Below are 26,974 nucleotides of genomic sequence, written 5' to 3'. Positions count from 1 at the left end.
GCAGCAGGTCCCATGTTGAAGTCCTGGCATCCCCAGTTCTAAGGCTCTCAGGGAGCCACAGAGTCAGTGGAACATTCTGCATACAGGGTGGGAGAAAGAACCATTTGCCTATTTTAACAAGTGTAAAGGGTGCAATTAGCAAGCTGGATTTGCATGTGTTGGATGGAATCCACCGATATAGTATGTGAGTAACAATGAAGATAGCATAATCAATTAGTGAGGGCATTTACATTGTAGTATCCTGGCCTTTTGATCTCTTTGATCCCTGCCTAGAGTGGTGGGTGGTGTTCTGGGTGACATTCACTAGCCCTTTGACTGCTTACTGCCTGGAGACATCCTTTATCTGGGTGGTGTTCATTAGTCACTGTCTTGATTCTAGTGTTTTTCAGTACTGGTAGCCAAATTTTGTTCATTTTAATGATTTCTTCTTTTCTGTTGAAATTGTTCATGTGCTTGTGGATTTCAATGGCTTCTCTGTGCAGTCTGACATAGTGGTTGTCAGAGTGGCCCAGAATGTCTGTGTTTTCAAATAATAATCTGTCCCCATCTTGGTTTATCACGTGTTCTGCTGCTGGTGGTTTTTCCAGCTGAATTATTCTGCAATGCCTTTCATGTTCTTTGATTCGTGTCTGGGCACTGCGTTTGGTGGTCCCTACGTAGACTTGTCCACAGCTGCACGGTACGCGGTAGACTCCTGCAGAAGTTAGAGGATCCCTCTTATCCTTTGCTGAATGTAACATTTGTTGAATTTTCTTAGTGGGTCTGTAGATTGTTTGGAGGTTATGGTTCTTCATCAGTTCCCCTGGCCTAAACGATTAGTGATTCCCTTGATGTATAGTAAGAACACTTCCCTCTTAGTGGCTGTTTATCTTCTTTCCTGTGGTTTGTTCTTGGTCTTGCAGTGGAGTGACCATTACCCTACAGAGCCCAGTTTAGGTGATTCAGTTCATCTTGAAGGAGGTGGGGTTCACACCTCCTTTTCTGTCCTAGGTGATGATTGAAGTTTTTATGTAGATATCTATCAGTGTGAGTAGGTTTTCTGTATACTGTGTGGCTCAATTGTTGGTTCGGTTTGTGGATGATGGTTAACCAACTTAAGATGGTTGTACCTTACAAGGTTTCAATTTTACCCCTATATACTAATTCAAAAAAGTAGTAGAGATTAATAGGAATACAAGTAAACTCAACTTTTTTGTTATTATTGATTTATAGGGTACATTTATGTAGGTGTAAGAATGCACCTGTGCTATTCATATATGTAAGTATTGCTACATTTCATTACATTAATATAATTAAGTACTGTACTGAGCCCATGGAAGAATGACAGAAAATAACTTAATCTGTTTAAGAAGTGGATGTAAGGAAGTCAACACTTTTTTTAACTGTAGCTTTTATACATGGTAGAAAGACCCAGTAGCAGATTGTTGCATTAAAGCGGTTCTTTACAAAAATTGTCTTAAAAATGTCAGCATTAGGTATAGAAGAAAAAACACGAGTGCCAGACTATATTCCCAGGAAACTGGAGATCAAAGTATGCCATTGGTCCTTGGTTTATATTTCCTTCATTTTGCCTGTAACAAAGCACTTGTGTTTGTTCTGTTTCATGATTTATATGGAATCCCACAGGGTTCAATGGACAATATGTAATCTGTGATAGCTGAGGAATGGTTTGGTTACCACTGATATGTCAATACCTTAGCCAGTCAAGCATGTATTCCAAATGGGGGGCGGGGAGGGGAGGAAGTACAATGACATAAAAAGGATTCTGTGCCACTGAAAGCAGATTAAGGAGATGCATAAAGTCATACAAAAGAGCTTGTACAGTGGGACAGCCTTAAAAACCATTTTGGCAACTTGTGCCAGATACTTGGTGCTTATTTTCTTTGTAATATAATTGTTTCTTTGTCCATCTTGCCCCTCTTTTGCAGTTGGTGCATGGCAAGTTTTGGCTATTACAGATAATTTGCTGTCAATTTGAAACATAAAGTACAGTAAATTAAGTAGAAGATCAAATTTTACTGTAATATATGTTAGTGAAGATAGTAAATATTTTCTTAAAATACATTTTTCTTGTTTATAGTGGTTCTTCAGACATTCTAGTTAATGTAAAAGTTCGTTTTAGTTAATTTTTGCCCCAACCATGGCAATTCCATAGGGTTTTGAGTGCAAGTGTGAATGTAAGCTGTATTACAGAAAGAAAGTCTATCTTATTTCAAAAAATTTAGAAATCTGCAACAAAATGAAATCTTTTCAAACAGCCAGATGCCATCTGACCTGTACTATTAAGAACATCTTAATATTTATATATGACTGCTTCTTTCCTTCTCACCAAATTTCTCCCTGCTCTTATCCTATTCCCCTGAGGAATTTTTAAAAATTCTAACGTTGTATGGTTGAACTTTGAAAGGCTCCAGCATGATAATCTCTGAGGTACCCCAGCATGACACATTCAGCAGCTGGAAGATAGTTAAAATGTACTTACTATCCTCCTTCATGTAGCAATACTTAAGACTATAGACATCAAGGGAATATACTTCACATGATTTAAGGATGGGTATAGATGATAATTTTGTTTCCGATCTAATGTGTAGTGTCATTCATCTTATTACTTGGATAGAGGGTGGGGTTTTCAGTCCATTTACATTTATATTCCCTGCAGTAGCAACAGTCTTAGTGAATGCATATCCTGCGTCTGGGTGGAGTTCATTGTCCATAAACCTAGCATGCCCTTGGCCTTTGATTCTGGTGTTTTTAAGTACTGGTAGCCAAGTTTTGTTAATTCTCAGAGTCTCTTCCTTCTTGTTGAAGTTGTCTTGGTGTTTGTGGATTTCAGTAGCCTCCCTAGTCTGACATAGTAACTATCCGAGTGATCCAGAATTTCAGTGTTTTCAAATAAAATGTTACGTCCAGTTTTTAATTTGAAAACACTTAAATTCTGGACAACTCGGATGGTTGCTCCCTCAGGAAGATGGTGCCCCAAGTGAATTATAATCATGCTATTAATTGCTATTAATTACTTATGAAAAAGATTCAGATTCATTTGAAGAGTGCTAAGTTCACTGAAGATGTTAAAATAAAGACAAGTCATTATACTCACATTCTGTGTTCAGCATGGTTTTATTGAAGTTAATAAGTTAGCAGAGGGATAGCTTGTGTCTTTTTCTGTACACAAATATGGTGCACAATTTTAATAGCCCATGTGAGTCCCATGAAAACATTCTGTTGCATATTGTAAACAACATGCATTATGTTCTGTTTGTTCGTCTGATGGTATCCAACAGAAAAACTAACATTTCAAAGATTAGTTCTCTGTGTGTGTGTACCTTGTCTTTTGACATTCACTGAAAGTTCTACTACTTTCTGGCACTATTGTACATGTTGGTGGGTTTTTAAAAAAAATTCCCATTGAATTACTTTATCACTAATGGATTTCATTCTGATTGTATCTTCTGCTATTGCTTTGATTTATTGTATTTATAAGTTGAATTTTATTATTGCTGTAAACTACCTTGGGAGTTTTTAATTGAGAAGCAAAGTGGATAAACATATTAAAAGAGTAAAATAGATACATGTTAGAACAAAAAAGGGAAAGAAGCATGCTTTTAGGTCTAGATTTGCTAGCTTAACTTGATAACAATTTGTACTGACATATTTCTGTGGAGAACTAATGATACCTAACCAGTAACGTGCAGATATTAAAAAACTAATCCTATGAATTTTTACAACTTATTATTTATTTATTCCTTTTTTAGATCTAAAGAATTATATGTCTCAGTTGGAAGAATTGCCTCAACATGCATATTCTGTTTCCAATGCTGACTTTTTATTGTAGCGTAAATCACTAGTGGTTATTTGTTCTCCTTTGTTGTCTCCGTGTAGTTTCACATGCGAGTAGGAAAAGAGTTTTCAAATAAAACCTTTTATGGGAATTGAACCAGGGATGGAACATTCTGCATACAAAACTGTTGCTCTCTGGCTCATTCCGCACGTGCAGAACAATGCACTTTCAAACTGCTTTCAGTGCTCTTTGAAGCTGTGCGGAATAGCAAAATCCACTTGCAAACAGTTGTGAAAGTGGTTTGAAAACGCATTATTTTGCGTGTGCGGAAGGGGCCTCTGTTTCACAGTGGTCTTTTCTGCACAGCAGAAATATAACGTCTTGGGGATGTTATAAAAAGTATTTTGGGGGAGAAGTTCACACAGCTCTCTCCTCCAAAATTTTCTCAAGACGTTATATTTCTCTCAACCTGGGTTTTTAATAAAATCGCGAAATTAGCAATCTTTCCCTCCCCCAAACCCGGGTGGAAGACATCACCTACTTGCTAAGCAAACAAAAGCAGACGGGATATGTTTTATTTCTCCTGCTTCCTCTCCCCAGCTCTTTCATTTTCGCAAAGGAGCCTCCGTCATTTGGTGAAGGTTGTCTACAGAGGTTTCTTCTGCTTGCAACTCATCTGTTTGCTATTTCACTGTAAAAAGCAGATGGATAAGGTTTGTTTTGCCTGGCGATCCCAGGCATCTTTCATTTTTCTTTTGAGGGAGTTGTCTGCGCAGCTATACAGACACAATTTGAGAATCTGCAATATGTGCATATTTGTGTCATCATAGGTTCGCAGACATCCCCCTCAAAACAAACATGCAAAAAGGGAAAACGACACATGCACGGGATTGCCAGGTAGAACAAACTTTATTCCTGTACTTTTTACAATGAAATTGCGCTTGGAAGAGCTGCAAGCAGAGGAAACCTCCGTGGAAAACCTTCATCAAATGGCAGAGGCAGGAGAATCTGCAGCAGCACACAAAATGGCAGGCACAGCTCTGCAATGGCAAGAGCTCCATTGGCCAGCAAGTGGGAAGAAAGAACCATTTTGGGTGCTGTAGAGTTCCTGGCTGGTATGGCCATGGTTCAGTATCTAGCATTCTTTCTGATGTTTCGCCAGAGTCTGTGGTATTGGCATCTTCAGAGGATCATCCTCTGAAGATGCCAGCCACAGATGCAGGCGAAACATCAGGAGAGAATACTGCTAGAACATGGCCATACAGCCCTGAAACCACACAGCACCCAAGTGATTCCGGCCGTGAAAGCCTTCGACAATACAAAGAACCATTTTGGTTGGCAGCACTTGTGTTCTCTGCCCAAAGTGAACACAGAATGCCAAAACGCATCGTTTTAAAATATCTGCAGGACATTTTATTTCTGCTGTGTGGAAAGAACCTATGAGTTCCCAAATGCCTGAAAAATAACTAAGGCTCATTCCGCACACGCGAAATAATGCACTTTCAAGCTGCTTTCACAACTGTTTTTGCCATTCCGCACAGCTTCAAAGAGCCCTGAAAGCAGCTTGAAAGTGCATTATTCTGCGTGTGCGGAATGAGCCCAAGACATTTTGCTGCTTTCCAAGGTTTTCAATCCTTTCACTTTAGTTCTTTAAATTTTAAATTATTTGAAAATTAATGGAAATAATCATTTGTCTTCTGAACTTGCAGAATTCAGAAAAGCACCAGTCCCCTAAATGAGAGCCACCTGGATAAACAGTACTGTCTGACCATTGATACCACTGATATTTACAGTCTGGGTAACTCAGTGGGTTACTGCATGTACCACAAACTGGGAGTTTTACTAAGCATTGTGCCAAATGCACAGGTGGACAGGCTTCTCTCTTTTCTTTCAGTGGGGCCTGCTCCTAAGTATAGTTAGTCTTGTAGACTATAAAATTTTGGTACATAATTACAAGTATGTTTCTTGAAATATGACTGAATACATGTATATTCATGCTATCTTTTGCTAATTACTGAAACTTAACTAATTACCTTTTGAATAGAAAATACAGTCTGAGAACAGGCATCTCTGAATAAATCCCTCAAGTGCTTGAAGGTGGGAGGGATATGCTTGCATTCATCAAACAAAATGACTAAATAGTTTATTGTATTTTAAGTGGCTGAAAAATTAACACTGCTGTGCCCCCCCCCCTTCTGTCTTTCAGTTATTTGCCATCTTCCATGTATGAACGGGGGCCAGTGTAGTTCTAGAGATAAATGCCAATGTCCTCCTAATTACACTGGTAAACTTTGCCAGATCCCAGTGCAAAGCAGCAGTACTCCAAAACTCTATCATAATCCACAGCAAGCAAGCAAGGCTGTGGGATCACATGTCATCCATTCTATGCATACTTTACCACTGACTATGCCTGGGCAGCAAGGAGCAAAAGGTAAACATTTTCTCCTCCTCTTAATGTCTGGATTTTTTCTGTTGGCTGTAGTTTTACATCTTATTTTGGCTGTCAGAGAGCCAGAGACTGTCATAAAATCCATCCGCATAGCTTTAAACTTAACTGGAATTCAGAGGCTATCAAAATGACTGGATGTTGTTTTCCTTAGATGCTCAAGTAATGAGAAACATATTACTGAAACACTGTTTGATAAGATATTGTGACTTTCATTTCATTCCAAGACAAAAATAAATTAATATTTTCAAAATGATATCTTACCTCTTTTTAGAAAATGTTGGTTATTTTTTCACTCAAACAGAAAAAAGTGTATGTGTGTGTAGAGGAGCAAGCTAATCAAACCAAAGAATACCTATTACACCCAAGCTACTGACTCGATTGGTTTGATTAGCTTGCCAGTAGCTTGCGTGTAGTAGGTATTCTTTGGTTTAATTATCTTATCTTTTTGCTGTCAGACAGGAATCCAGGTAGAGAGAGAGGAAGACTCAGAGGCAGACTGTATGAAACTAAGTACAGTTGTTTTGATCATTTAAAATTGGTTAAGCAGAATTGTGGATATTAAAATAGTTAACCTTTCTTACTTAAAGCTGTTTTTAGGATATTCTCCCCATTTTATGCCACTTTTTAAAAAATCTGTGCTGTGTAAGTGGTTTTTATACATTGCAGCAAACTTTACAAATCTAAAATTTTATTCACAACATTTCCTTATAGAAATTTTTTCATAGCAATTCCACCAACAGGGCTATGGTAAAATCAGCAGATCCCTGAGGGATCGGTCTAAAGCAGTGGTGGTGAACCTATGGCACAGGTGCCAGAGGTGGCACTCAGAGCCCTCTCTGTGGGCACACGCAAACAGAGTGTCCCCCCCACATCTAGGCTGACTGGGCCACTGGGCTCGATTATTAGCATTAAGCCTAAGAACTAGTTTTGGGGAAGCAGTGTAGGTAACCCTGTTAACACTGTTAAACACCACTGATTTTCATGTGAAGAACTAAAGTGCGATCCTTTACCTGGGAGTAAGCTCGGTGGCTGGCAATGGGGCTTGCTTCTGAGCAAACCCTCCTAGGGTCATGATTCATCCGTTGGAAGAGTTGCACAGTTGCTTCAAAGCAAAGCCACCGACTACCACCAAGCTTACTCCTGAGTAATGCACGCCTTGGAGCCAACCGTTTTTTCTAAACTAAGACCTCAGTATTCAGGTTAAATTGTTGTGTTTGCACTTTGTGATAAATAAGTGGGTTTTGGATTGCAATTTGGGGACTCGGTCTCAAAAAGGTTCGCTATCACTGGTCTAAAGGTTTCTGTAGCCAAGTGTTCTTGCTACCAGAGGACTTAATCAAGCTTTAGAATTTGGGGGATTGCTTGGGAGGCAGGGTGTTGCGGACAAGCTTCATTTGCCTATGTCCGTGGTGGCGAACCTATGGCACTCCAGATGTTCATGGACTACAATTCCCATCAGCCCCTGCCAGCATGGCCAATTGTAGTCCGTGAACATCTGGAGTGCCATAGGTTCGCCACCACTGGCCTATGTGCAGATAGCGGATGTCATGATAAGCTGGAGCTTGATTCAAAAACTTCTTAATCAAGGAAGTGTTTATGTCCTATGCAAGAATAGATGGGAGAGATCATCTGAACATGCAAACAAACTGAATTAGTACCCATCACAGATAGATAGAAGTTTGTTGAAACATCAGAATGTGACTGTGGTCTTACTGCCTTTTTTTGACTAAAGGATATGTGAAATACTGCTTGAAAAACAATGAATTACTGTATGTTTGGTATTTCTGAGTTAAAGATCTTTGTTTCTTAATTAGGGTTTCTTCTTTTAATTATTTTTCCAGTGAAATTTCCTCCTAATATTGTAAACATTCATGTGAAACATCCCCCTGAAGCTTCAGTGCAGTTCCATCAAGTTTCACGAATTGACAGCTCATCTGCAGCACAAAAAACAAAACCATCCCAGTCAGGACATTCCCAGGTTTCTTATCAAAGTCTACAATTTCAGAAGACTCAGAAAGGACATTCACCCTATTCACATCAGCAGCCAATTTCTCACATATATCCAATTTCTGCTAAAACTCAGCTTGGGCGATGCTTCCAGGAGACTGTTGGGACCCAAGTAAGTAAAGTTTTACAGATATTTTAAATACTTCATGGCTAACTACAATTTGTCTATGTCGTACTTGGTTTCTTAGACATTGTAGTGCAGAAAAGAGCAACCAAGATTAACAAAGTGTTGAAGCACTTTTATGACAAGGAAAGACTGAGGAGTCTGCAACTTCTTTATTAAAAAGACCTACAAAACTGATATCTAAAAACACACCCAAAGTCAAATTACAAAAAAGGCTCCTGATTTCCTCTATGCTGAATATAGTTGTTGTTAAAACAAAATTTACCACTTAGTTACAGCCAGATAAAAATTAATTCTTTAAAAAGTCATGCCTTTCCCTATTAATGCTATATCCTTGATCTTCTACTCCTCAAAACCACAAATCATTAGTTTTTTTTCTCTTTTACGCAAAATGTCCATCAAGGGTTTCCTGTTATCGTTGAATTTGCCATTTCTGTCAATTCCAACAGCTTCACTGGCCAATCTTCTGTTGTAGGTATAGATGAAGTTCTCCTGGAGGTGGAGGACATCTCGTTGGGTAGTTCTCTTCCTTTAATCAGGAGACAAGAACTTCACTGGCTTTTTTCTATCACTTCCTCTTTGCTTGGTCCCCTTCCTCTCAATTGCCAGTTCCTGCCTCTAACAGGAGAACTCCACTTCATCAATCGGTCCATGTCTCTGAGTGTGTGTGAGTGAGAATTGGAGCATTTTTGTCCCTTCCCTTTCCTGTTTGCTGTTAGTTTGTGACTACTGTTGTTTGTTCCCCCAGCCCCGCGAGTAGTGTGTGAGAGTAATTGCGGGAGGTGAGAGAAAGCCGCAAAATCGGCAGAGGAAGGCACACGCCATTTTGAGGAGCCTTTTGGCACAAACACAGCAAAATGGCCGATCAATCTTTTTCTCCTGCTCGGGAGTCATTTGCCCAATCCTCTGTGGAGGCTACAAGGGCTAGATCGGCTAGGGCTCCCTCACCCCAACCAGGGGCAGTTCAGGGAGACCCGTTGGAGGGGGACAAGCAATCGCCCGACCCACCCAGGGCCTGTGAGTGTTGCTGAGAAGACAAAACAGCCTGAAAAAGGGGCCAAGGCCAGTGCAAAGTGCAAGAAGTCCCCTCCCCCACCTTGCAAGTCCAAAGAATGCCGCGAAACCAGCAGTACAATGGAACAAGCAGCCACTCGAGCCTCAATTTCAACTATGGAAAACAGGCTAGATTCCTCCAATATTGCTCATTCTGGGGGTGGGGGGGGGGGAGTTTCCCAGTCTTCCACCCTGAATAACATGCTGCTTTCTAATGATTCCAGTGCTTGGAGCATCATTTCTCCCTTTGAGTTCGCCCAGTTCCTTACACAATCTCTCAGGCAAGAATTTAATGTGTCCCAGCAGGGGCAGGTTTCTCATAGTAACCAACCTAGTTGTGACACAGAGACAGATTACAGGGAAAGTGGTAATTCACCAAACAATTCCCTTGCAGAGGAGGACCTGAGTGAGGGAAAACATATGGATGATGCTTCCCAATTTTCTGATAGTGAGGAAGTCCTCTTAGAGGGAGCTGAGCATTCACCCAGGTTCTTTAAGGTGGAGGACTTGTCCCTGCTCAAAACAAAAACCATGTCAGCACTGGATTTTCATGACCCAGCTGACGCTGAAGATCCAACAGGTCAGGCTCAGGCAAAATCTATTAAAGGCTGTCTACCTTACCCAGGATCAAAAGATGTGATACGTCACAAAATGGGCAGTAGTTTAATGAATCAAGTTGGATCCAGTGATTTTTTTTTTCAAGAATGTCCTTACCACTGCTTCCTTAAACCTCTCTGGAAATACTGTAGCATTCCGGGACAGATAATGTCCATTGAGGGGCCCATACACTGTCCCCCTGACTTTCTCCAGCCATGATGGGCACAGGTGTAAGGGTCAAGTAGTAGTTTTCACAGCACCAGGATCCTGTTGACATCAAACTGGGATAGAGAGCTGAATTGGTCCAACATAAGAACTAAATATGGCCAGGGGAACTGAAGTTCACTAATATCAACTTTGGCAGGGAGATCCTGGCAGAGTGACAAGTTTTTATGCACAAAAAAGCTGGCAAATGCTTCATAGCTGATTGCCAAATTCCTAACATTTGTAGATCCTAAGTGAAGGTAAAGATGTAATCATTCCTAAACCATTGTGCTGGGTAAGAGCTAGCGAATGCGATGGAAGTATTTAGCTTGAAATTAAACCATAGAGGTACTTGTTTTCTACTCAAAATTTCAGCAGTGCTAAGCAGCAGGAATGGAAAACAGTATGCAGTTATATTATAGGATTTCACATGGCAACTATTTCTTTATTATATTGCCACCTGCTCAGTTGACTGGGGGATATTGTGGGCTAAGCACAGACATCGGGTGTTTCGTAGGGATTGGGAATTCTGAATCAGAATGTCTGATCCCCATGTGGACTTGCGTTGTTGGGTTCTTAAGTCTAGAGTGAATGTTAGTATCAGAAGCAGAGGTGCTTTTCCATTAGTTAACTTGGAGTTGTGGTGGTCTTGTTGTTTGATCTGAGATTTCAGCTGCATCAGTCATTGACATGTGACTATGCTTGTTGTTTTCAGTTAAATTCTCACTGTCTCATAATATATGCATCTTTGTGAAGTGTTGATCAGTATGAAATATTTCCCTGACTCCCACTGATATTCAAAAATGAGGACTTGTTTTTCAGTGTTTAATGATGGGGGTGGGGGTGGGGAGCCTAAGTAGGAAGAAGAGGAAACTGCATAAGTCTTACTGGAAAGTCCCAGCATGAACTTTACCATCATCTTACCATCTAATTGCCATCTTGATACATGCTTATGGAATACATCTGGCACAAAGGAAGCCTTGGGCTTGGAGCCAGTGTTGGCTGTATGAAACTACCCAACAAAAAAAATGGCAAAGATTAAAGAGGCCACAACAAGGATAGCTGAGAAGAGAAATGGAGGTTGGAAAGGAGGGAAATAACTTATTTTGAACATTTTTATTCTATTCCAGACTGGCAGTTCTAGTTGTTTCTTTGGCATGTTGCTGTTAAGCTCCAAAGCCAGGTTCTAAGGCAACAAGGCAGTCAGTTTGTTGTGTCAGAATTCATTATGTGAGTTAGATTTTTTTTAATCTATTTTTTTCAAGATCTCTGTATTACTTCCATTATGAAATTAAATCTTACTCTGAGCAGTGGTCTGAGCAGTAAGCATTTAAGTCATGTTCTAACTTATGGACTCTGTTCCAGAAGTCAACATGTACACCTAGCTCTTGTTTAAGCCTGCAGTCTGACATTTATACCATTGTTGTCACACTTACACCAGTATGATCTCGATGTGACATTGTGCTGGGGTCAGAGGGATGTTATGTTGGCATTGGAAGCCTATATTCAAGATGTAAAGGTCTGAGGGTATTCTGCTGTCCTAAGCTTGCCTAGCAGGGCCTTAGGATGACACTGTTTATATATTATATATAGAGAGAGGTGGGACGTATTTTAGAATTTGCAGGCTGTTACACTTTTGAATTCCAGCCGCTGTTGAAAGCACAAAGTGATTCAGCTGTGGTCCACACAGGCTGATTTTTCCGTATCATTAAGAATACTGAACATTAAGGTTACCTATACTTTGAATCTTTCTGGAAGTCAAGGAGTCTGGCTGCTTGGAGCATTGGTCCATGGAGGCTTTTTAAAAGCAAGCAAGCAAATTTATGTTTCTTTTCTTGACTCTCTCCCCCTTCAGCTGCTTTTCATTTTAATTCTAATAAAAATGCCTTTATTATGACATACAGTATCTTGTTATTTCTCAAAATATATTTATAGCTTCAGTGATACAGACAATAAAGTTTGTATTGTTAATGCGGCCCTATTAATTTTCTACAAGATAAACGAGCATTGAAATTATTAAAGGACACTTGAATGTGGGAGATATAATTTAATACACATGTCTACCATGTGTCAAGTTTTATGTAGGAAGAGGAAAGCCTCAATAAAATTGATTTGATATCTTTACATTTGTTATGTCTCTAATTGCTACATTTGGGTGCAGACACTGATATATAAATCAAATAAGTTTAATTTAACTTATTTAATTCAGAAGTTTTTCTTTCGTGGGGCCATGCAGCATAGTTTGCTTGCATGTAACTAATGTGATTTACATGTGGTTTTGTATATATGAATTCTAAATAACAGTAGATACCCAACTTTCAAGGATGGTAATTCTATAATATTTTTATCCAGGACATTACTTTCAAATGCAAAATATCAGTTTTTTGAGCTTTTGAAAATCTTGGAATAAATTTAGAAGCCATGTGACTTGAAAATGATAAAGAATTTGGCTCTGTAATGCCTCGCTTTTATTTTTTTTTAGAACTTTGCTAATGCATTTCTACTGTTGGAACACACTCTGAACATCTTTTGTTTTACTTGGAAAAATGGAATTTAGGAACAAACTATGTACTCATAAGAGGCCCAGTTTTGTTCTGAGTGGGCTCTTCAGAAGCACGAGGTTTGGGGTCAGGATATAGGGAAAGATAATCATTAATGCATTCCCTTCCCACCATTTCTCCATTCTGTATAATCCAGTGTTTATTGGTCTCGTAAATACAGAGTTGGAACCCTGTGAGGAGAAAAAGCTGTTTAGAGAGCAGTGATTTGTAGCAGAGAAATGATAGACAGAGAAAATATTCTGTAACCTTTCCAGTCTTTCAGTTCTGAACTTCAAGTTCCTGAATCCCGAAGTGGCTTGTTTGAATAAACAACATTGGGACTGTCTTACACATTTGCAGGTAATATGGAAAGCATTTTGCAGTTACGATCACTGCAATGATAGTAGTATTCTGGCAGTTAACCTCTAGATGTGATGGTAGTGATGATTTCAGTTGCTGCAGCCAGATGATGTGTATAACTTAAGCTGATTCCACACAGGCAGCAACAGATTAATGTGACCTATTTCTGCTGCCTCTGCCACTGTTTGCATGGCAGCTGCAGGGGCTAGCCAGGATTGCTTGGAGACAGGAGGCAGCATGCTTTGCATGGAAATGTTGTGTTTCCATGCGAATTGCGCAGCCAAGAATCCCCCCCACTTACCTGCACGGCATTAGAGTATCCTCCCCAATGGCGTCTGCTTGGCGAATCCACCATAATGATGGAGGGAATGGGTTAGGGATTGAATGTTTCCTGCAGGAAGTGTTTGCAAACTTGGGTTAATGGGGAAAAAGTCGTTAAATTGGTGATTTTCATTTAACCTAGGTTTTGACCACTAAAACAGGTTACCAGCATTTGGGGAGTGAATTCTGTGGGGACTCCCCCCCAACAATTTTTAAATGGGCCTCAACCCTTTTTACTTGTCCTGTGCAGAATCACCCTCAACCTACCACCTCTATGTTCAATTTTTGTCCATCTTGGCTTTTTATATGAAGCTGAAAGGGTTTACTAGCTGAGTCTACAAAGTTGTTTATAGTCTAGCTGTCCTGAAAGGGGGGAGTAATCTAACTGTAGACCAGTTATAAATACCAGCTTTTGGAATGTGGTTCTCAACAGGATGATAGTTGGTCAGTTCTGGGCATTTTGGGATGACTGTGCATTCAGACCCATTTCAGTCTGGCTTCAGACTCAATTTTGAAAGAAAAACTGATCTACTGGTTTTCATAAATGATCTTCACAAGTTGAGAGAGACAGCAGTGTGTCATGTTGATTTTCCTGGACCTGCAAGCGGTTTTTAGTATGTTAAATTTCTGGGTCAACTGGCTGAGATAGCTGGAGCACCTTGTGTTACCCAAATTGGTCTGGGCTGTCCCTTTAATGTTTGGGGTAATTAGCTGGAAACAGACCTGCAATGTGACAGGCAGTTGGGAGATCTCCACCAATTGCTCCTTCCTACCACTCTTTGGAGCATGACTCTTTGGGACTTGGCCTCCCAAACATTAACCAATCGGGGTTCTACGTAGTAATCAATCCGGAAAGGCCTGTTGCTCAAAAGATAGCGTTTATTGGGACAGTTTACGTGCTGCCATGTTCGTGATTCAAGGCCATTCAGTTCCTGGTCACTATTTTTTCCAGTAACAGATTTGTTTATTTGTCGGGGTCTCAAAATAACTTGCTTAAAGGTGTCAACCTGGTTATCTTTCATCATGATTTCAACATTTTCACAAATACTTTTTAAACAGGCCTGGAGTCTTCCTGCAACTCATTGTAATTTTGGAAAACAGGTCAGAAGCTGGACTCCAGGGTGGCTCAGATGGGCGCCACTGAGCCCCATCCCCCCCCAGCCTCCTTGCAGGCCTCTCTCCATGCCCTGGGGAGAGCAGAAGCAGGCCTGCAGGGAGTCTGGGGGTGGGGTTTGGTGGTGACCACCTGGGCTGCCCACGGCCAAGCCCGCCACCCCAGCCTCCCTGCAGGCCAGCTCCTTCCCTCCCCAGACCCTGGGGAAGCATAAGCTGGCCTGCTGGGGGGCGGGGTGTTTCTTGACATTCTAGGTGGGTGCCGTGGCAACAGGCTGGCTCCTGCCCTTCCTGGCCTCCCCGCAGGCCAATGCTTGGCAGCCCATGCCAGTGCCACAGCAGCAGGCCGGCTCCTGCCTTCCTGGGGGCGGGGGGCAGGAGTCAGTCTGCGGCCGCGATGTAAGGATGGGGGTTAGTTTCTGCTCCTTCGTCCTGTCCTTGGTACATTCCACGTTCTGGGCTTTGTGCCCGGGATGGTTACTGCCTTTAACCTTGCTGCGCTTATCTTATGTGTTTGAAGCTTGTTTTCGCTCTGTCGTGGGAATTATGCTTGGGAGTTCGGGGAGGGGCTGGATTGTCCGTAAAAGTGACACCTTGAGCCCGGGAAAGTCAGAATCCGCATTGCGTGTAATGTGATCGTTGAAGTTTATGAAATAAAAGAACTGAAACCAGTTGCTATATTTTGAGTCCTTTGAGGTTCCTTACATTATGCGGATTCTCACTATTCTATCTTCGGTTTGAACGTGGTCAAGTACCATCCTTCATCCGTTTTGTGGATCCCTGATGTCTACCAACATGCAGGGATTGACTACTGAGAGCGCGTTGCCTTTGGAAAGCGAGGAGACTGTGGTAGCCCCCAAAGAGGGTTCCCTCTCTTCCTTCCACATGACGGCCTCTGTGGAGGAAACCAAGCGGAATCTCAATCTCCCTGGCAGTGACTCCTCTCCAGGCCCCGGCTCAGCCAGATCTTAGCCTTCCCTCCAACTGCACGAAAGCAAGTGGGAAAGAAGCCCCCTTGATGGCTCGACGCACGGTTTTGGCCGGACGTCTGGAAGTGCGTCAGGAATATTACGATCCTTGTGGCGAGTGTCGATGGACCGCAAGCTCCCCAGGAGCTGCATTCTCACCACCGGGCCAACATGTGGATTACAAAACAGGTGGATCGCGAGCGGTGCAGGGAAGAAATCAGGGTACTCGACCATCCATGGGGATACCCAGGAGGAGGAATGCTTGAAAAGATTTCTGGACCAATAGCCTGCAGAGGACCCTCACTCCCAAAAGACCCCTACTGGGCCGAGAGCACTCCAGACACGTGGCCCCGAAGGGCTCATCGTCCTTCACCCACCCCGGGACTCGGGGGAGGATGTTTTGGAGTTACTCCTAAAGGTTCCAGGAGTCAGACTTACCTTCGCTTGGAAGATGCCTCCGCCTGACCCTCCGGACTTAAGAAGGAACTCGAGGGGGCGACCTGCCCTGCCTATTGAGGGTGGGCCGGGATTCTCTCCCAGACCTGCATGTGGACTTGAGGGGGGCGACCGCCTTACCTGCCATGGATGGTTTTGCGGCGCCCCCCCATTTCGGAGCCGGATCTTTGGGAACAGCTCGAATCCCTTGAGAGGGCCAAACGTGACTGGGAACAGGAGCGGGAAGCCCTCGAAAGAGAGCGCGAAGCCCTAGAACTGGAACGGGAGCAGGAGTGAGAAGCCCTCGAAAGTGAGCAACTAGCTTTCGAACGGGAGTGTGAACAGCAGCGCCGAGCCGTGGAAGCGGAGTTGTCCCGTGAGAAGGGTGTTCTTAGAGACCAATTTCTCAAAGACCTCACGTCCCATGATCATGTTTTGGAACACTCCACACTCGAGCTCCAGCATCAACGCGAGTGCCTGAAAGCACTGGAAAATCAAGGAGAAATCGAAGCAGCAATGCAACGTAGGGAACGCAATAGACTGCAGCGTGACTGGGAAGCTCTCACACGCCGGGAGAGAGAATTGGCGGCAAGAGAAGCGTTGCTCCGGAGGGAGGTCGAAGAACCTCGGGCAACCCTACCTAGCACCGGCGGCGCAGCTCGTCTGCGCTCGCCCATTGCCCCTATTCGCACCGTTCCGCGGGCTAATGGAGGCCCCTTGCAGCAACGTGTGATGAGTCCTACTCACGGTGCAATACCACCCTCTCTTCCACCCGGTGCAACTCTCCGCCGCTTATGGCGGAAGGGAACCACCACCGGGACAGGTTCCCGCCTGGCTCCTTGAGAATGGCCCCGACTCTAGAAACCAATAGCCGGTAGGGGCTATAATCGCCTGCACATCCCTGCGCGGTTTGATGGAACCGCTTCGAGATTGCCTTATTTTATCCTACAACTGGACGCACACATGCTCGAATTCGATGATCTCTATCAATCCGAAGCTTAAGTCACGAGACATGTCGGATCCGTGTTGGATGAGGGATGCCGCTTAAGGAATGGTTTGTAGTGGAATTACATGAAACTGGGAGGGCCCCTGAACTTCAAAATGTGGCAGACCTTTACTCCAAGGGCCTCCAAATACGCTTTCAGGATCCGGAGGAGGTGAACAAGGCCATTAAGACTATTAAAACCCCCAAGCTGGGTAACAAAACCTTCGCCAGAATTTGCTCGGGAATTCCGCTTAGCCAAGCATGAAGCAAACTCCTTCAGAACTGGCCCGAACGCATGAAGTGCGACATACTTTCGACGCAGATGCTAAGTCGGAATCCGAGGAAATTCCGTTGCACCCTGGGCAGATATGGTGCGTGAACCACAAACCATTAAGCTGGAGTGGATTACAACTGACAACCTTATTGCGGCCCAACTTACCCGATCCAAGACAGGGAAAACTGCTACCAGCAAGCCCTCCCTCCCAAACTCCTGGGTGAGCAGGCATGCGGCCGCCTATCGCCGAAGAAGAGCAGGTGGTGCTGGACCTCCTGCAACTGAGTCCACCTCCAAGCGTTGCTGCCGCCTCGGATTATGCTTATTATTAGCGGGAGACCGGGCCACATGGCAGCCAATTGCCCGAAGAAACAAAAGGCGCCCGCTCCTCGCCTCCTCTGCAGAAGTCGAGAGGGACGGCACAAAACCCCATCAATGTCAAAACCAGGGACCTCGAGGGATCCCAGGGAGCTGGCGCAAACCGGGCCTGTGAGGGACGAATCCGGAGATGTCGATGACACCCGAACCTGGCAAGGGGTGAGCCTTTCCTCTGGCCCTCGCGAGAGGGAGAGATCCCAGCGCCAGATCGCCGTTGAGTGAAGGGGAGCTCCCTATTACTATTATGACCACTCTAACCTAATATCAGTCCAAGCTAATACACTCGTATTCTAGCATGAGCACTGTGGAGTTCAGGTTCGAAGCGTCCCACTGCGTTATCAGGCCTCAGGTGGCAGAGCAATTAGGGCTTGAACGCATTAGCGCATTGGCCAAACCCATCCCGCTCACCCAAATGGATGGCAGCCCGTTAGGCACCGATGGCCCGGCCCGCTTTCAAAACTCCAACCAGTGCTTAGCTCTACAATGCGGCTGAACACTGGGAAAGCATGAGTAGGCTTCATCCCTGGCTCCAGTCCGCCAAACATCCCATAGTGTTGGGAATGCCCTGGCTTCTCTCCCATGAACTCCCACCATCTTCTGAGGGCAACGTATAGTCCGGTTCACCCGGGTCCTCCTTGTGGGGATTACATGCACCAGGGGAGCCACCGGCGGAGCCCAAAGAAAACCCCGATGAACCCCAGCCAATGGCCCTCAACATTGCCCCAAGCCCGGAGTTGACCACAGTTCCCAAACAGTACTGGGATTTAGCCAAAGTCTTTGAAGAACGAGAGTGCGATCAACTCCCCCCCCCATCGGGACACAGACTGTAAAATACTCTTGGTCCCAGGGGCGCAACTTCCAAAGGGTAGAATATACCAGATGAGCCCCACCGAGGAGAAGGAGCTTCGTGCCTTTCTCGATAAGGAGAAGGAGATAAGAACCTGGCTCGCGGGTTTATTCGACGGGCCACCAAGAGCACCCACGCAGCCCCCGTTCTGTTCGTGAAAAAAAAGGATGGGACCCTGCGACTTTGTACTGATTATCGTGGTCTAAACGCTGTCTCTCTTTCGAATAAGTACCCCTTGCCCCTGATCAAGGACTTACTCGATGCATTGGGGAAGGGGCGTATCTTCACCAAGCTGGATCTGAGAGAAGCATACTACCGAGTACGAATCGCTGAAGGATTTGAACACTTAACAGCATTCAATACGAAATTTGGTCAATAGGAATACTGTGTAATGCCCTTCGAGGTTATCCGAGCCCCAGGGGCTTCGGTGTCTTGGCTTATCAATATTATGATGTCTTACAGGATTTTCTGGTTCAAGCAAGGGGTGGTGGTGTATTTAGACGGCTGTCCTCATTTATCTCTCTAAAACAGTGGAAGAGCATGAACGACTGGTCAGTGTTGCAACGTCTGCTCGACAATTCCCTCTTTGTAAAACTGTCCAAATGTGCCTTCCATCAGACCTCCCTAGACTACCTGGGCTATCGGATCTCTCCAGAGGGCCTGGAAATGGATCCTGCCAAAGTAGCAGCGGTTGTAAATTGGCCTGTCCCCACCACCCGCAAGGAACTCCAATCCTTTTGGGGGGTTGCCAATTTCTATCGAGATTTCATCCCCCAGTTTGCCAAAATTGCCCTACCGCTTACAGATTTGCTACGCACCAAGGGAAAAGGACCTCAGGCATCTAAGCCCGGGGCTTCCCTTTCCTGGTCCCCAGATTGCCAAGAATGGTTTCAAGCTTTAAAGACTGCCTTCACTACAGAGCCCATATTGAAACACCCGGATCCTGCCTAGCCCTTCATCGTACATGTCGATGCTTCGGACAAAGCCTTAGGAGCAGCTCTCTTGCAGAAAAATAAAAATAATAAACTTGTGCCGTGTGCTTATTTATCGAAAAAACTATCGGGTCCTGAACTTAACTGGACTGTTGGTGACAAGGAAACAGCTGCCATCAAGGAGGCCCTTAGTACGTGGTGGCATTGGCTGGAAGGTGCTGCCCATCCTTTCCAAGTTTGGTCGGACCATAAAAACCTAGCTGCCTTGTCTACTCCGCTCAAAATGTCGGCTAAACAATTGAGATGGGCTGATTTCTTCTCCAGGTTCACCTTCACAGTCCATTTCTTCCCTGCCAATAGCAACAAGTTGGCTGATGCCTTGTCCCGCCTGCCTAAGGGGGCGGATACCTCCTTACGCGACAATTCCCTCGCGACCATCCTTTCGGCCGCCCAGTTGGGATTGGCGGTGACCCGATCCCAGACAGGCTGCTTCCCCGCACCCCCCCCCAACCAAGTGTTCCTGGACGTTGTATCCCCATTTCTACGCCACTTGGAGTGGAGGCGGCATGGGCTTAACAAGACGTTCGAAGAAGCGAGGAATCTGACCCCCCTCTTGCAATTGCAAGGGGGAGTCTGGAGGCGGAAGTGACTGTTGGAGTACGTCCCGACCGACCCTACGTAAGCAGGTTCTCCTGGCGTGGGCCATGACGCTCGCCAAGCGGGACACTTCAGATTTTTAAAAAACGCCTCCACTTGCTCAGGCGGCAGTTTTGGTGGTACGCTAATTCATGCGCCAAGGACATTGAAGCAGAGCATCAAGGGCAGCCCGGTACATGCACGGAGGCTAAGGACATCCCCGGTAAGCCCTGGCACGGATTGTTACACCCTTATTCTCGGCTGCCAGACCCTGGCAAGTGATATCCATGGGACTTCATCACGTGGGATCTACCCGAGAGCCACGGGAATACGAAGTTTGTAATGGGTGGTTGGTGGATCTGTTCTCCAAACAGGCGCATTTTGTCTCCGTGCGCTCCCCACCATCCCTTCAGCACCCTAAAATTAGCCCAAATTACCGTTTATTCAACATGTCTACCGTTTGCACTCGTCGCCGGAGAGAGTGATCTCCTAATCGGCCCCCAGTTCATATCTAAGTTTTTGGAAAGCATTCCTGGAGATTCTGGGAACCGCATCGGCTGTCGCTGCTCGCATTACCACGTGCAAAGTGACGGCGGTAATTGACCTGATGACGGACCAAACAGAACGGCTTTGAGCAGTACCCCTACGTTGTTACACCAACTATCATCAAGATAACTGGGTTGAACTTCTTCCCGCGCCAGCTGAGTGCACGCCTATAACAACGCGGTTCATAGTAGCACCAACAAAACACCATTTGAGGTGGTGTCGGGCCGTTCGTTTCCGCCGTTGCCCCAACTCCCAGATCATGCGCTTCAACCCCCCGACTTTGGCGACTGGATCCGGTCTCTGGCTGAAGGCTGGAAAACCATTTCTTCCTTGCTTTCACAAGCGCAGGAAGCGCAGAAAAATCAGGCGGACAAACGTAGAGTTGATTTTCCCCTGCAAGTAGGGGCATGGGTTTATTTGTCCACCAGAAACCTTAGAGATGTGCACAAGTACTCCAAGCTAGGCAAGAAATTCATAGGTCCGTTTCGGATCACCCAGGTGATCAATGGTGTGACTGCTCGTTTAGAATTACCCAATTCGCTCAGTAACATTCACCCTGTATTTCATTCTAGCTTACTCAAGCGGGCTCCAGATTCAGATGCCTGGCACGACCCAACGGAGGTTCCCCCGCCGGTGATCGTTGATGGCCATGCAAACATTCACGAAATCGATGCTATTCTGGACTCTCGCGCTTACCCATTCGCGAAGCGTTTGGTAAATATTTGGTTTCCTGGGTGGGATATCCCTCGGGCCATAATCAATGGGTATATGTAGAAAATATTGACGCCCCCCCTTTGATTTCTGCTTTTCATAAGGCTTTCCCACATAAGCCGGGTGGGGAGGGGGCTGTCGTGGAGGAGGTGGAGTGTAAGGATGGGGGTTAGTTTCTGCTCCGCTATCCTGGCCTTGGCACATTCCACGTTCTGGGCTTCGTGCCCGGGATGGTTACTGCCTTTAACCTTGCTGCGCTTATCTTATGTGTTTGAAGCTTGTTTTCGCTCTGTCGTGGGAATTATGCTTGGGAGTTCGGGGAGGGGCTGGATTGTCCGTAAAAGCGACACCTTGAGCCCGGGAAAGTCAGAATCCGCATTGCGTGTAATGTGATCGTTGAAGTTTATGAAATAAAAGAACTGAAACCAGTTGCTATATTTCGAGTCCTTTGAGGTTCCTTACACGCGGCAATCAACTCAGCTAGCAAATGGCACCCTGGCACGGGGGAACCGCTGTGTGCCAGCCAGGTCGCCACGCTGCGGGAGAGGCTGGGTGCAGGGACCCGGATGGTGCCTGGCGCCTTCCCCTACATGATGAACTGGTGTGCGGCCAGGGGCATGGGTTATCTCATGTCCCCATGGTCGGTACATCCCTGACTGAAGGTTAAGGCACAAAGTGCTAAAGCAGGGTTACTGGTGAACATCAAGAAGACAAAGCAGTGTCTACTGGGAAATTACACAGGTTTAAGGCTGACAATGAAGAAATTGAAATTGTACAAGATTTTCTAATCCTTAGCTCCATCATCAACCACAAGGGAAACAGCAACCAAGAAATCAGAAGGAGATTTTGAATGGGATGGGCAGTAACAACAATTCTTAAGTGTATAGCTATGTTCCTGGCAACCAAGATCAAGTTAAGTCATGCCATAGTATTCCCCATTATGTGAAAGCTGGGCAGTGAAAGAAGCTAACAGGAGAAAAGTTGATCCACTATTGGGAGGAGAATTTTACAGATACCGTGGTCTGCAAAAAAGACAAATCAGTAGGTTTTTTATCAAATCAAGCCTGAATTCTCACTAGAAGCTAAAAATGACTAAACTAAGACTATCATGCTTTTGTTGCGTAGTAATTAGCCAAATTCCATTAAAAAAACCTATTCTGAAAGTAAAATCAGATGTCTCTCACTTTTATTATTTTAGTTTATAAAGTACTCCTCCTTCGGATTAGTCAGAAATATAAAGTAAAATAGTTTTGTTTCCTGGAATTCTTGGAAACTCAAGGCTTGACTTCAAGCAGTCTTAAATAAAAACTGTCAAAAATGCACAAGGATACATTTACAGGAATTCATGCCCCATCTGCAATGATACTTTGCAGAGTCAGTGCTGTGCAATATCTAGGGTTGCCAACAGATCTGGATAAACATGTCCTGTCCCTTCTAAAGGATAGTTTATGTGTGGAAATGGGCTGCTGGAGGTTTTCATTGCAGGGAGGTAAATAATATTCCATTAAGCTCTTATTAAAGGGACAGAACTCCCCCCCCCATATTAATATCAGAGGATTACATGTGTATTAGATTCCAAAAGCACCAAATGCTCTATTAATTACTTGATAAAAGAAAATTGCATGTTTGTTTTTTGCCTAAGAAGAATGTTCAATGAAAGCCAAAGCAAATGCTGCACTAGTTCTTTTAGAAAGTCTGGAAGTTTATGTGACTGTATTGTATGGGGTGATATTCTTCAGCACAATGAACTGTCATTCAGTAAGCTAAGGAAGTATGGCACAGTTGAACAAATGCTTTAGACATTATTTAGAAATACATTAGAAAGAGGAAGCTTGCCTGCTGAGTAGCTTACACACAGTCTAAGAACGTGGCTTGAAGCTGGTATTATCGAGGTATTTAAAATGTTGTCTCTAAGTTCAATTTCGTGGTCGTGACCATGTGATCTTAGTTTCTGTTATGCTGAATCTTGCGATATCACTTTATATTCACTGAATTGTGGCCGTTCAATAGCTGCTAACAGTAGAAGGCTGCAGGCCTCTGCAGAGACATGATTATCTCTTCAACCAACTTGATTTGGCGCTGCTATAAAGCCACTGATCACACTTAGAGACCTGTTACTTTCCAACAAGGAGCAGTGTGTGTGGGCATCCTTTCCTGAATTGGGTCAGCTGTGCTGAAATAGATGGAGACCAAGGATGTGATCCTGTCTCTCTTAAAAGAGTTAAAATTGATGATGGGATGTGGCTTGATTTGCAAAACTTCAGATTTTGGCTGGATCTGCCAGATGAAGCAGAAGATTGAATAAAGGTCTTTTATAGTATCCCTGAACCACATACTCATAATCTAACCTGGCGGACAGGAGCATTGATTGCTGTTTTTTTGAAAAATGCTGTTTGTGGTGCACAACTAGACAATGGTGCATGTAAAACATTACAGTAAAAAGCTAAATAGGCTTTGATGCTTCTTAGGCAGATTTTACCAGCCCCAAATTCGTGAACAGAACATTGCACTACTATGAGTAATTTGCACAGATTTGTTTCAGATTGGTTGCTAGTGAGGTCCTGTTTGCAAATACATCCAAAAACTATTCCAAAGGTGGCATGAAAGGAGTTTGGAGAAGAGAGACAACTAAAGAGAGTGGTTGTTGCGGGTTTTCCGGGCTGTGTGGCCATGGTCTGGTAGATCTTGTTCCTAACATTTTGCCTGCATTCCAAAAGCATCAAATGCTCTTTTAATTACTTGATAAAAGAAAATTGCATGTTTGTTTTTTGCCTAAGAAGAATCTGGACTGGGCTCTGCAGGCTAATGGCTACTTCTCAACAGAAATCAGAAGAGCTTTAAGACCAAGAGAAACCCAGAGGACTGAGGAGAAACAACCCCACACAGAAAAAAATATTTCTACCATACATCAAGGGAATCACAGATCAAATAGGGAAACTGATAAAGAAACATAACCTACAAACAATCTTCAAACCTACCTGAAAAATACAGCAGATGCTACGCTCAGCAAAGGACAAGAAAGACCCCCTCACTTCTGCAGGAGTCTATTGCATACCCTGCAGCTGTGGAAAGGTCTACATTGGAACTACAAAGCGCAGCATTCAGACTCGTATTAAGGAACACAAAAGACATGTTGGCTTAACCATCCTGAAAAATCTGCAGTAGCAGAACATGTTCTAAACAAAACTAAACATAACATTCTATTTGAAAACACTGAAGTTCTGGACAACTCAAAACTTGGCTACCAGTAATTAAAAACACCAGAATCAAAGGCCAAAGGCATGCTAGGTTTATGGACAAACCCAAACACAGGATTTGCTTTCACCAATACTGCTGCTGCTGCTGCAGGGAATGCTAATGTGAATCACTCTCTGGACTGAAAAACCCCACCCGCAATACAATACTATCAACCACACCTTTGCATAGCAAGTTCTATCCAAATACTTACTGATAAGTTCCCCACTCTGAGACATGAACAATATATACCCCACTAAAACATTCCCTTCTCACTGGACACAGTGTGTAACAGACTTCTTTCTGTGATACACCTCTGAAGATGCCAGCCACAGATGCAGGCAAAACGTTAGGAACAAGATCTACCAGACCACGGTCACACAGCCCGGAAAACCCACCACAACTGTTGAATCTGGCCATGAAAGCCTTCAACTTTAGAGAGTCTTTCAGACTAGGATTTGGGAACCTTGGGTTCAAAGCCACATCCATCTTATTAAATGAACTTGGTCCATCTGCTCTGTCTTAACCCAACCCACCTTACATGGTTTTTATAAGATTAACATGAATGAGAGAATAACTTCCCTTACAGAAAGTTATACACACATTAGGGAAAAAATCATTATTATCTTCATTTCTGAGGGTCACAATATTTAGATTTCTCTTTTGTATGGCTGAGAAATGATAAAGGAAAAGGTGTTTTGTGCATAAATCTGAAAGATAAGGTGTATAGAAAGGATGGAGATGGTGAAAAATTATCATAAGAACATAAGAACTAGCCTGCTGGATCAGACCAGAGTCCATCTAGTCCAGCACTCTGCTACTCGCAGTGGCCCACCAGGTGCCTTTGGGAGCTCACATACAGGATGTGAAAGCAATGGCCTTCTGCTGCTGCTGCTCCTGAGCACCTGGTCTGCTAAGGCATTTGCAATCTGAGATCAAGGAGGATCAAGATTGGTAGCCATAGATCGACTTCATAAATCTGTCCAAGCCCTTTTTAAAGCTATCCAGGTTAGTGGCCATCACCACCTCCTGTGGCAGCATATTCCAAACACCAATCACACGTTGCATGAAGAAGTGTTTCCTTTTATTAGTCCTAATTCTTCCCCCCAGCATTTTCAATGAATGCCCCCTGGTTCTAGTATTGTGAGAAAGAGAGAAAAATTTCTCTCTGTCAACATTTTCTACCCCATGCATAATTTTATAGACTTCAATCATATCCCCCCTCAGCCGTCTCCTCTCCAAACTAAAGAGCCCCAAACTCTGCAGCCTCTCCTCATAGGGAAGGTGCTCCAATCCTTCAATCATCCTTGTTGCCCTTCTCTGCACTTTTTCTATCTCCTCAATATCCTTTTTGAGATGTGGCGACCAGAACTGAACACAGTACTCCAAGTGCGGTCGCACCACGGCTTTATATAAGGGCATGACAATCCTTTTCAGTTTTATTATCAACTCCTTTCCTAATTATCCCCAGCATAGAGTTTGCCTTTTTCACAGCTGCCATGCATTGAGTTGACATTCCCATGGAACTATCAACTAAGACGCCCAAATCCCTTTCCTGGTCTGTGACTGATAGCACTGACCCTTGTAGCGTGTATGTGAAGTTTCGATTTTTTGCCCCTATGGAAACTTTGCATTTTGCTACATTGAACTGCATTTGCCATTTCTTATCGTGGGTTGCATCCCATGAGGAGAGACTTTGGAAGCTTATTACAATATTAATTGTTCCTTATATAATATCTAAATTGTCCTGCAAATCTTGAGTCATGTGTTGCTGTTTGGATCCTAAACTGCACTGACTTCAGTTCCTCATTTGTGCTGTGAGATCAGAACAATAACTTTAACTGTTGCCAGCATTTATCTTCAAGGTTGTGAACTTAAATTTCCAAATGACTATGTGTTGGATTCATCCTTGCTCTTGGTTTTTATATGAAAATCCACAATAGGCCCGCTCCCAGAAAACTATAATTTTTGAGTGATGCCACACCTAAACAAAAATTGGGGTCAAGTCTATTAAAGTTAAGTTTTACTGCAGTTTCAGTATATTACTAAATGTTCCATTTCACATGTTAAAAAACATTCCGAAGGCCCAGTCCTGTGAATTGTGGTACCGAGGCACCAAGTTATAGTATTGTCTATCATGACTTGCAAAAATATCAACAACCTAGCCTCAGTTGGCATTGACTATAACAGCTCTTGTGGGTTAGAACAAGGATCTTATTTTACTTTTATGCTGAAATTTGTATTCTTCTAGGCAGTTTAGAGTGTGGCAGTTATGGATGTTCACAGCAGTTGAAGGATATAAGCATGTAACAAATTGAAATGGTAAATGGTAAACAGATGTCTGCAACAACCATAGCCAAAATTTTAAACATCACAGATAGCAAAAAGAGACTTTCTAAATAACTAGGGCCCCTTCCGCACACGCAAAATAATGCGTTTTCAAACCACTTTCAGAACTGTTTGCAAGTGGGTTTTGCCATTC

The 26,974-nt window shown here is 43.8% G+C and overlaps 1 protein-coding gene across 4 annotated transcripts in view; it reads left to right on the top strand.

The window, feature by feature from the left end:
• The window catches only part of LTBP1 (latent transforming growth factor beta binding protein 1), a 270,959-nt gene that overhangs the window by 53,408 nt on the left and 190,577 nt on the right, over positions 1-26,974 (top strand). For all 4 annotated transcript variants that reach the window (XM_048484134.1, XM_048484124.1, XM_048484115.1 and 1 more), the window contains exons 4-5: positions 5,985-6,209; positions 8,069-8,346. In XM_048484134.1, the coding sequence (XP_048340091.1) occupies positions 5,985-6,209; positions 8,069-8,346 (503 nt within the window). The remainder of the gene's footprint in view (positions 1-5,984; positions 6,210-8,068; positions 8,347-26,974) is intronic.

The sequence above is a fragment of the Sphaerodactylus townsendi genome, linkage group LG01 (assembly GCF_021028975.2).
Source record: "Sphaerodactylus townsendi isolate TG3544 linkage group LG01, MPM_Stown_v2.3, whole genome shotgun sequence".
NCBI classification, from domain to species: domain Eukaryota; kingdom Metazoa; phylum Chordata; class Lepidosauria; order Squamata; family Sphaerodactylidae; genus Sphaerodactylus; species Sphaerodactylus townsendi.
This window is presented reverse-complemented; position numbering and strand designations above follow the sequence as displayed.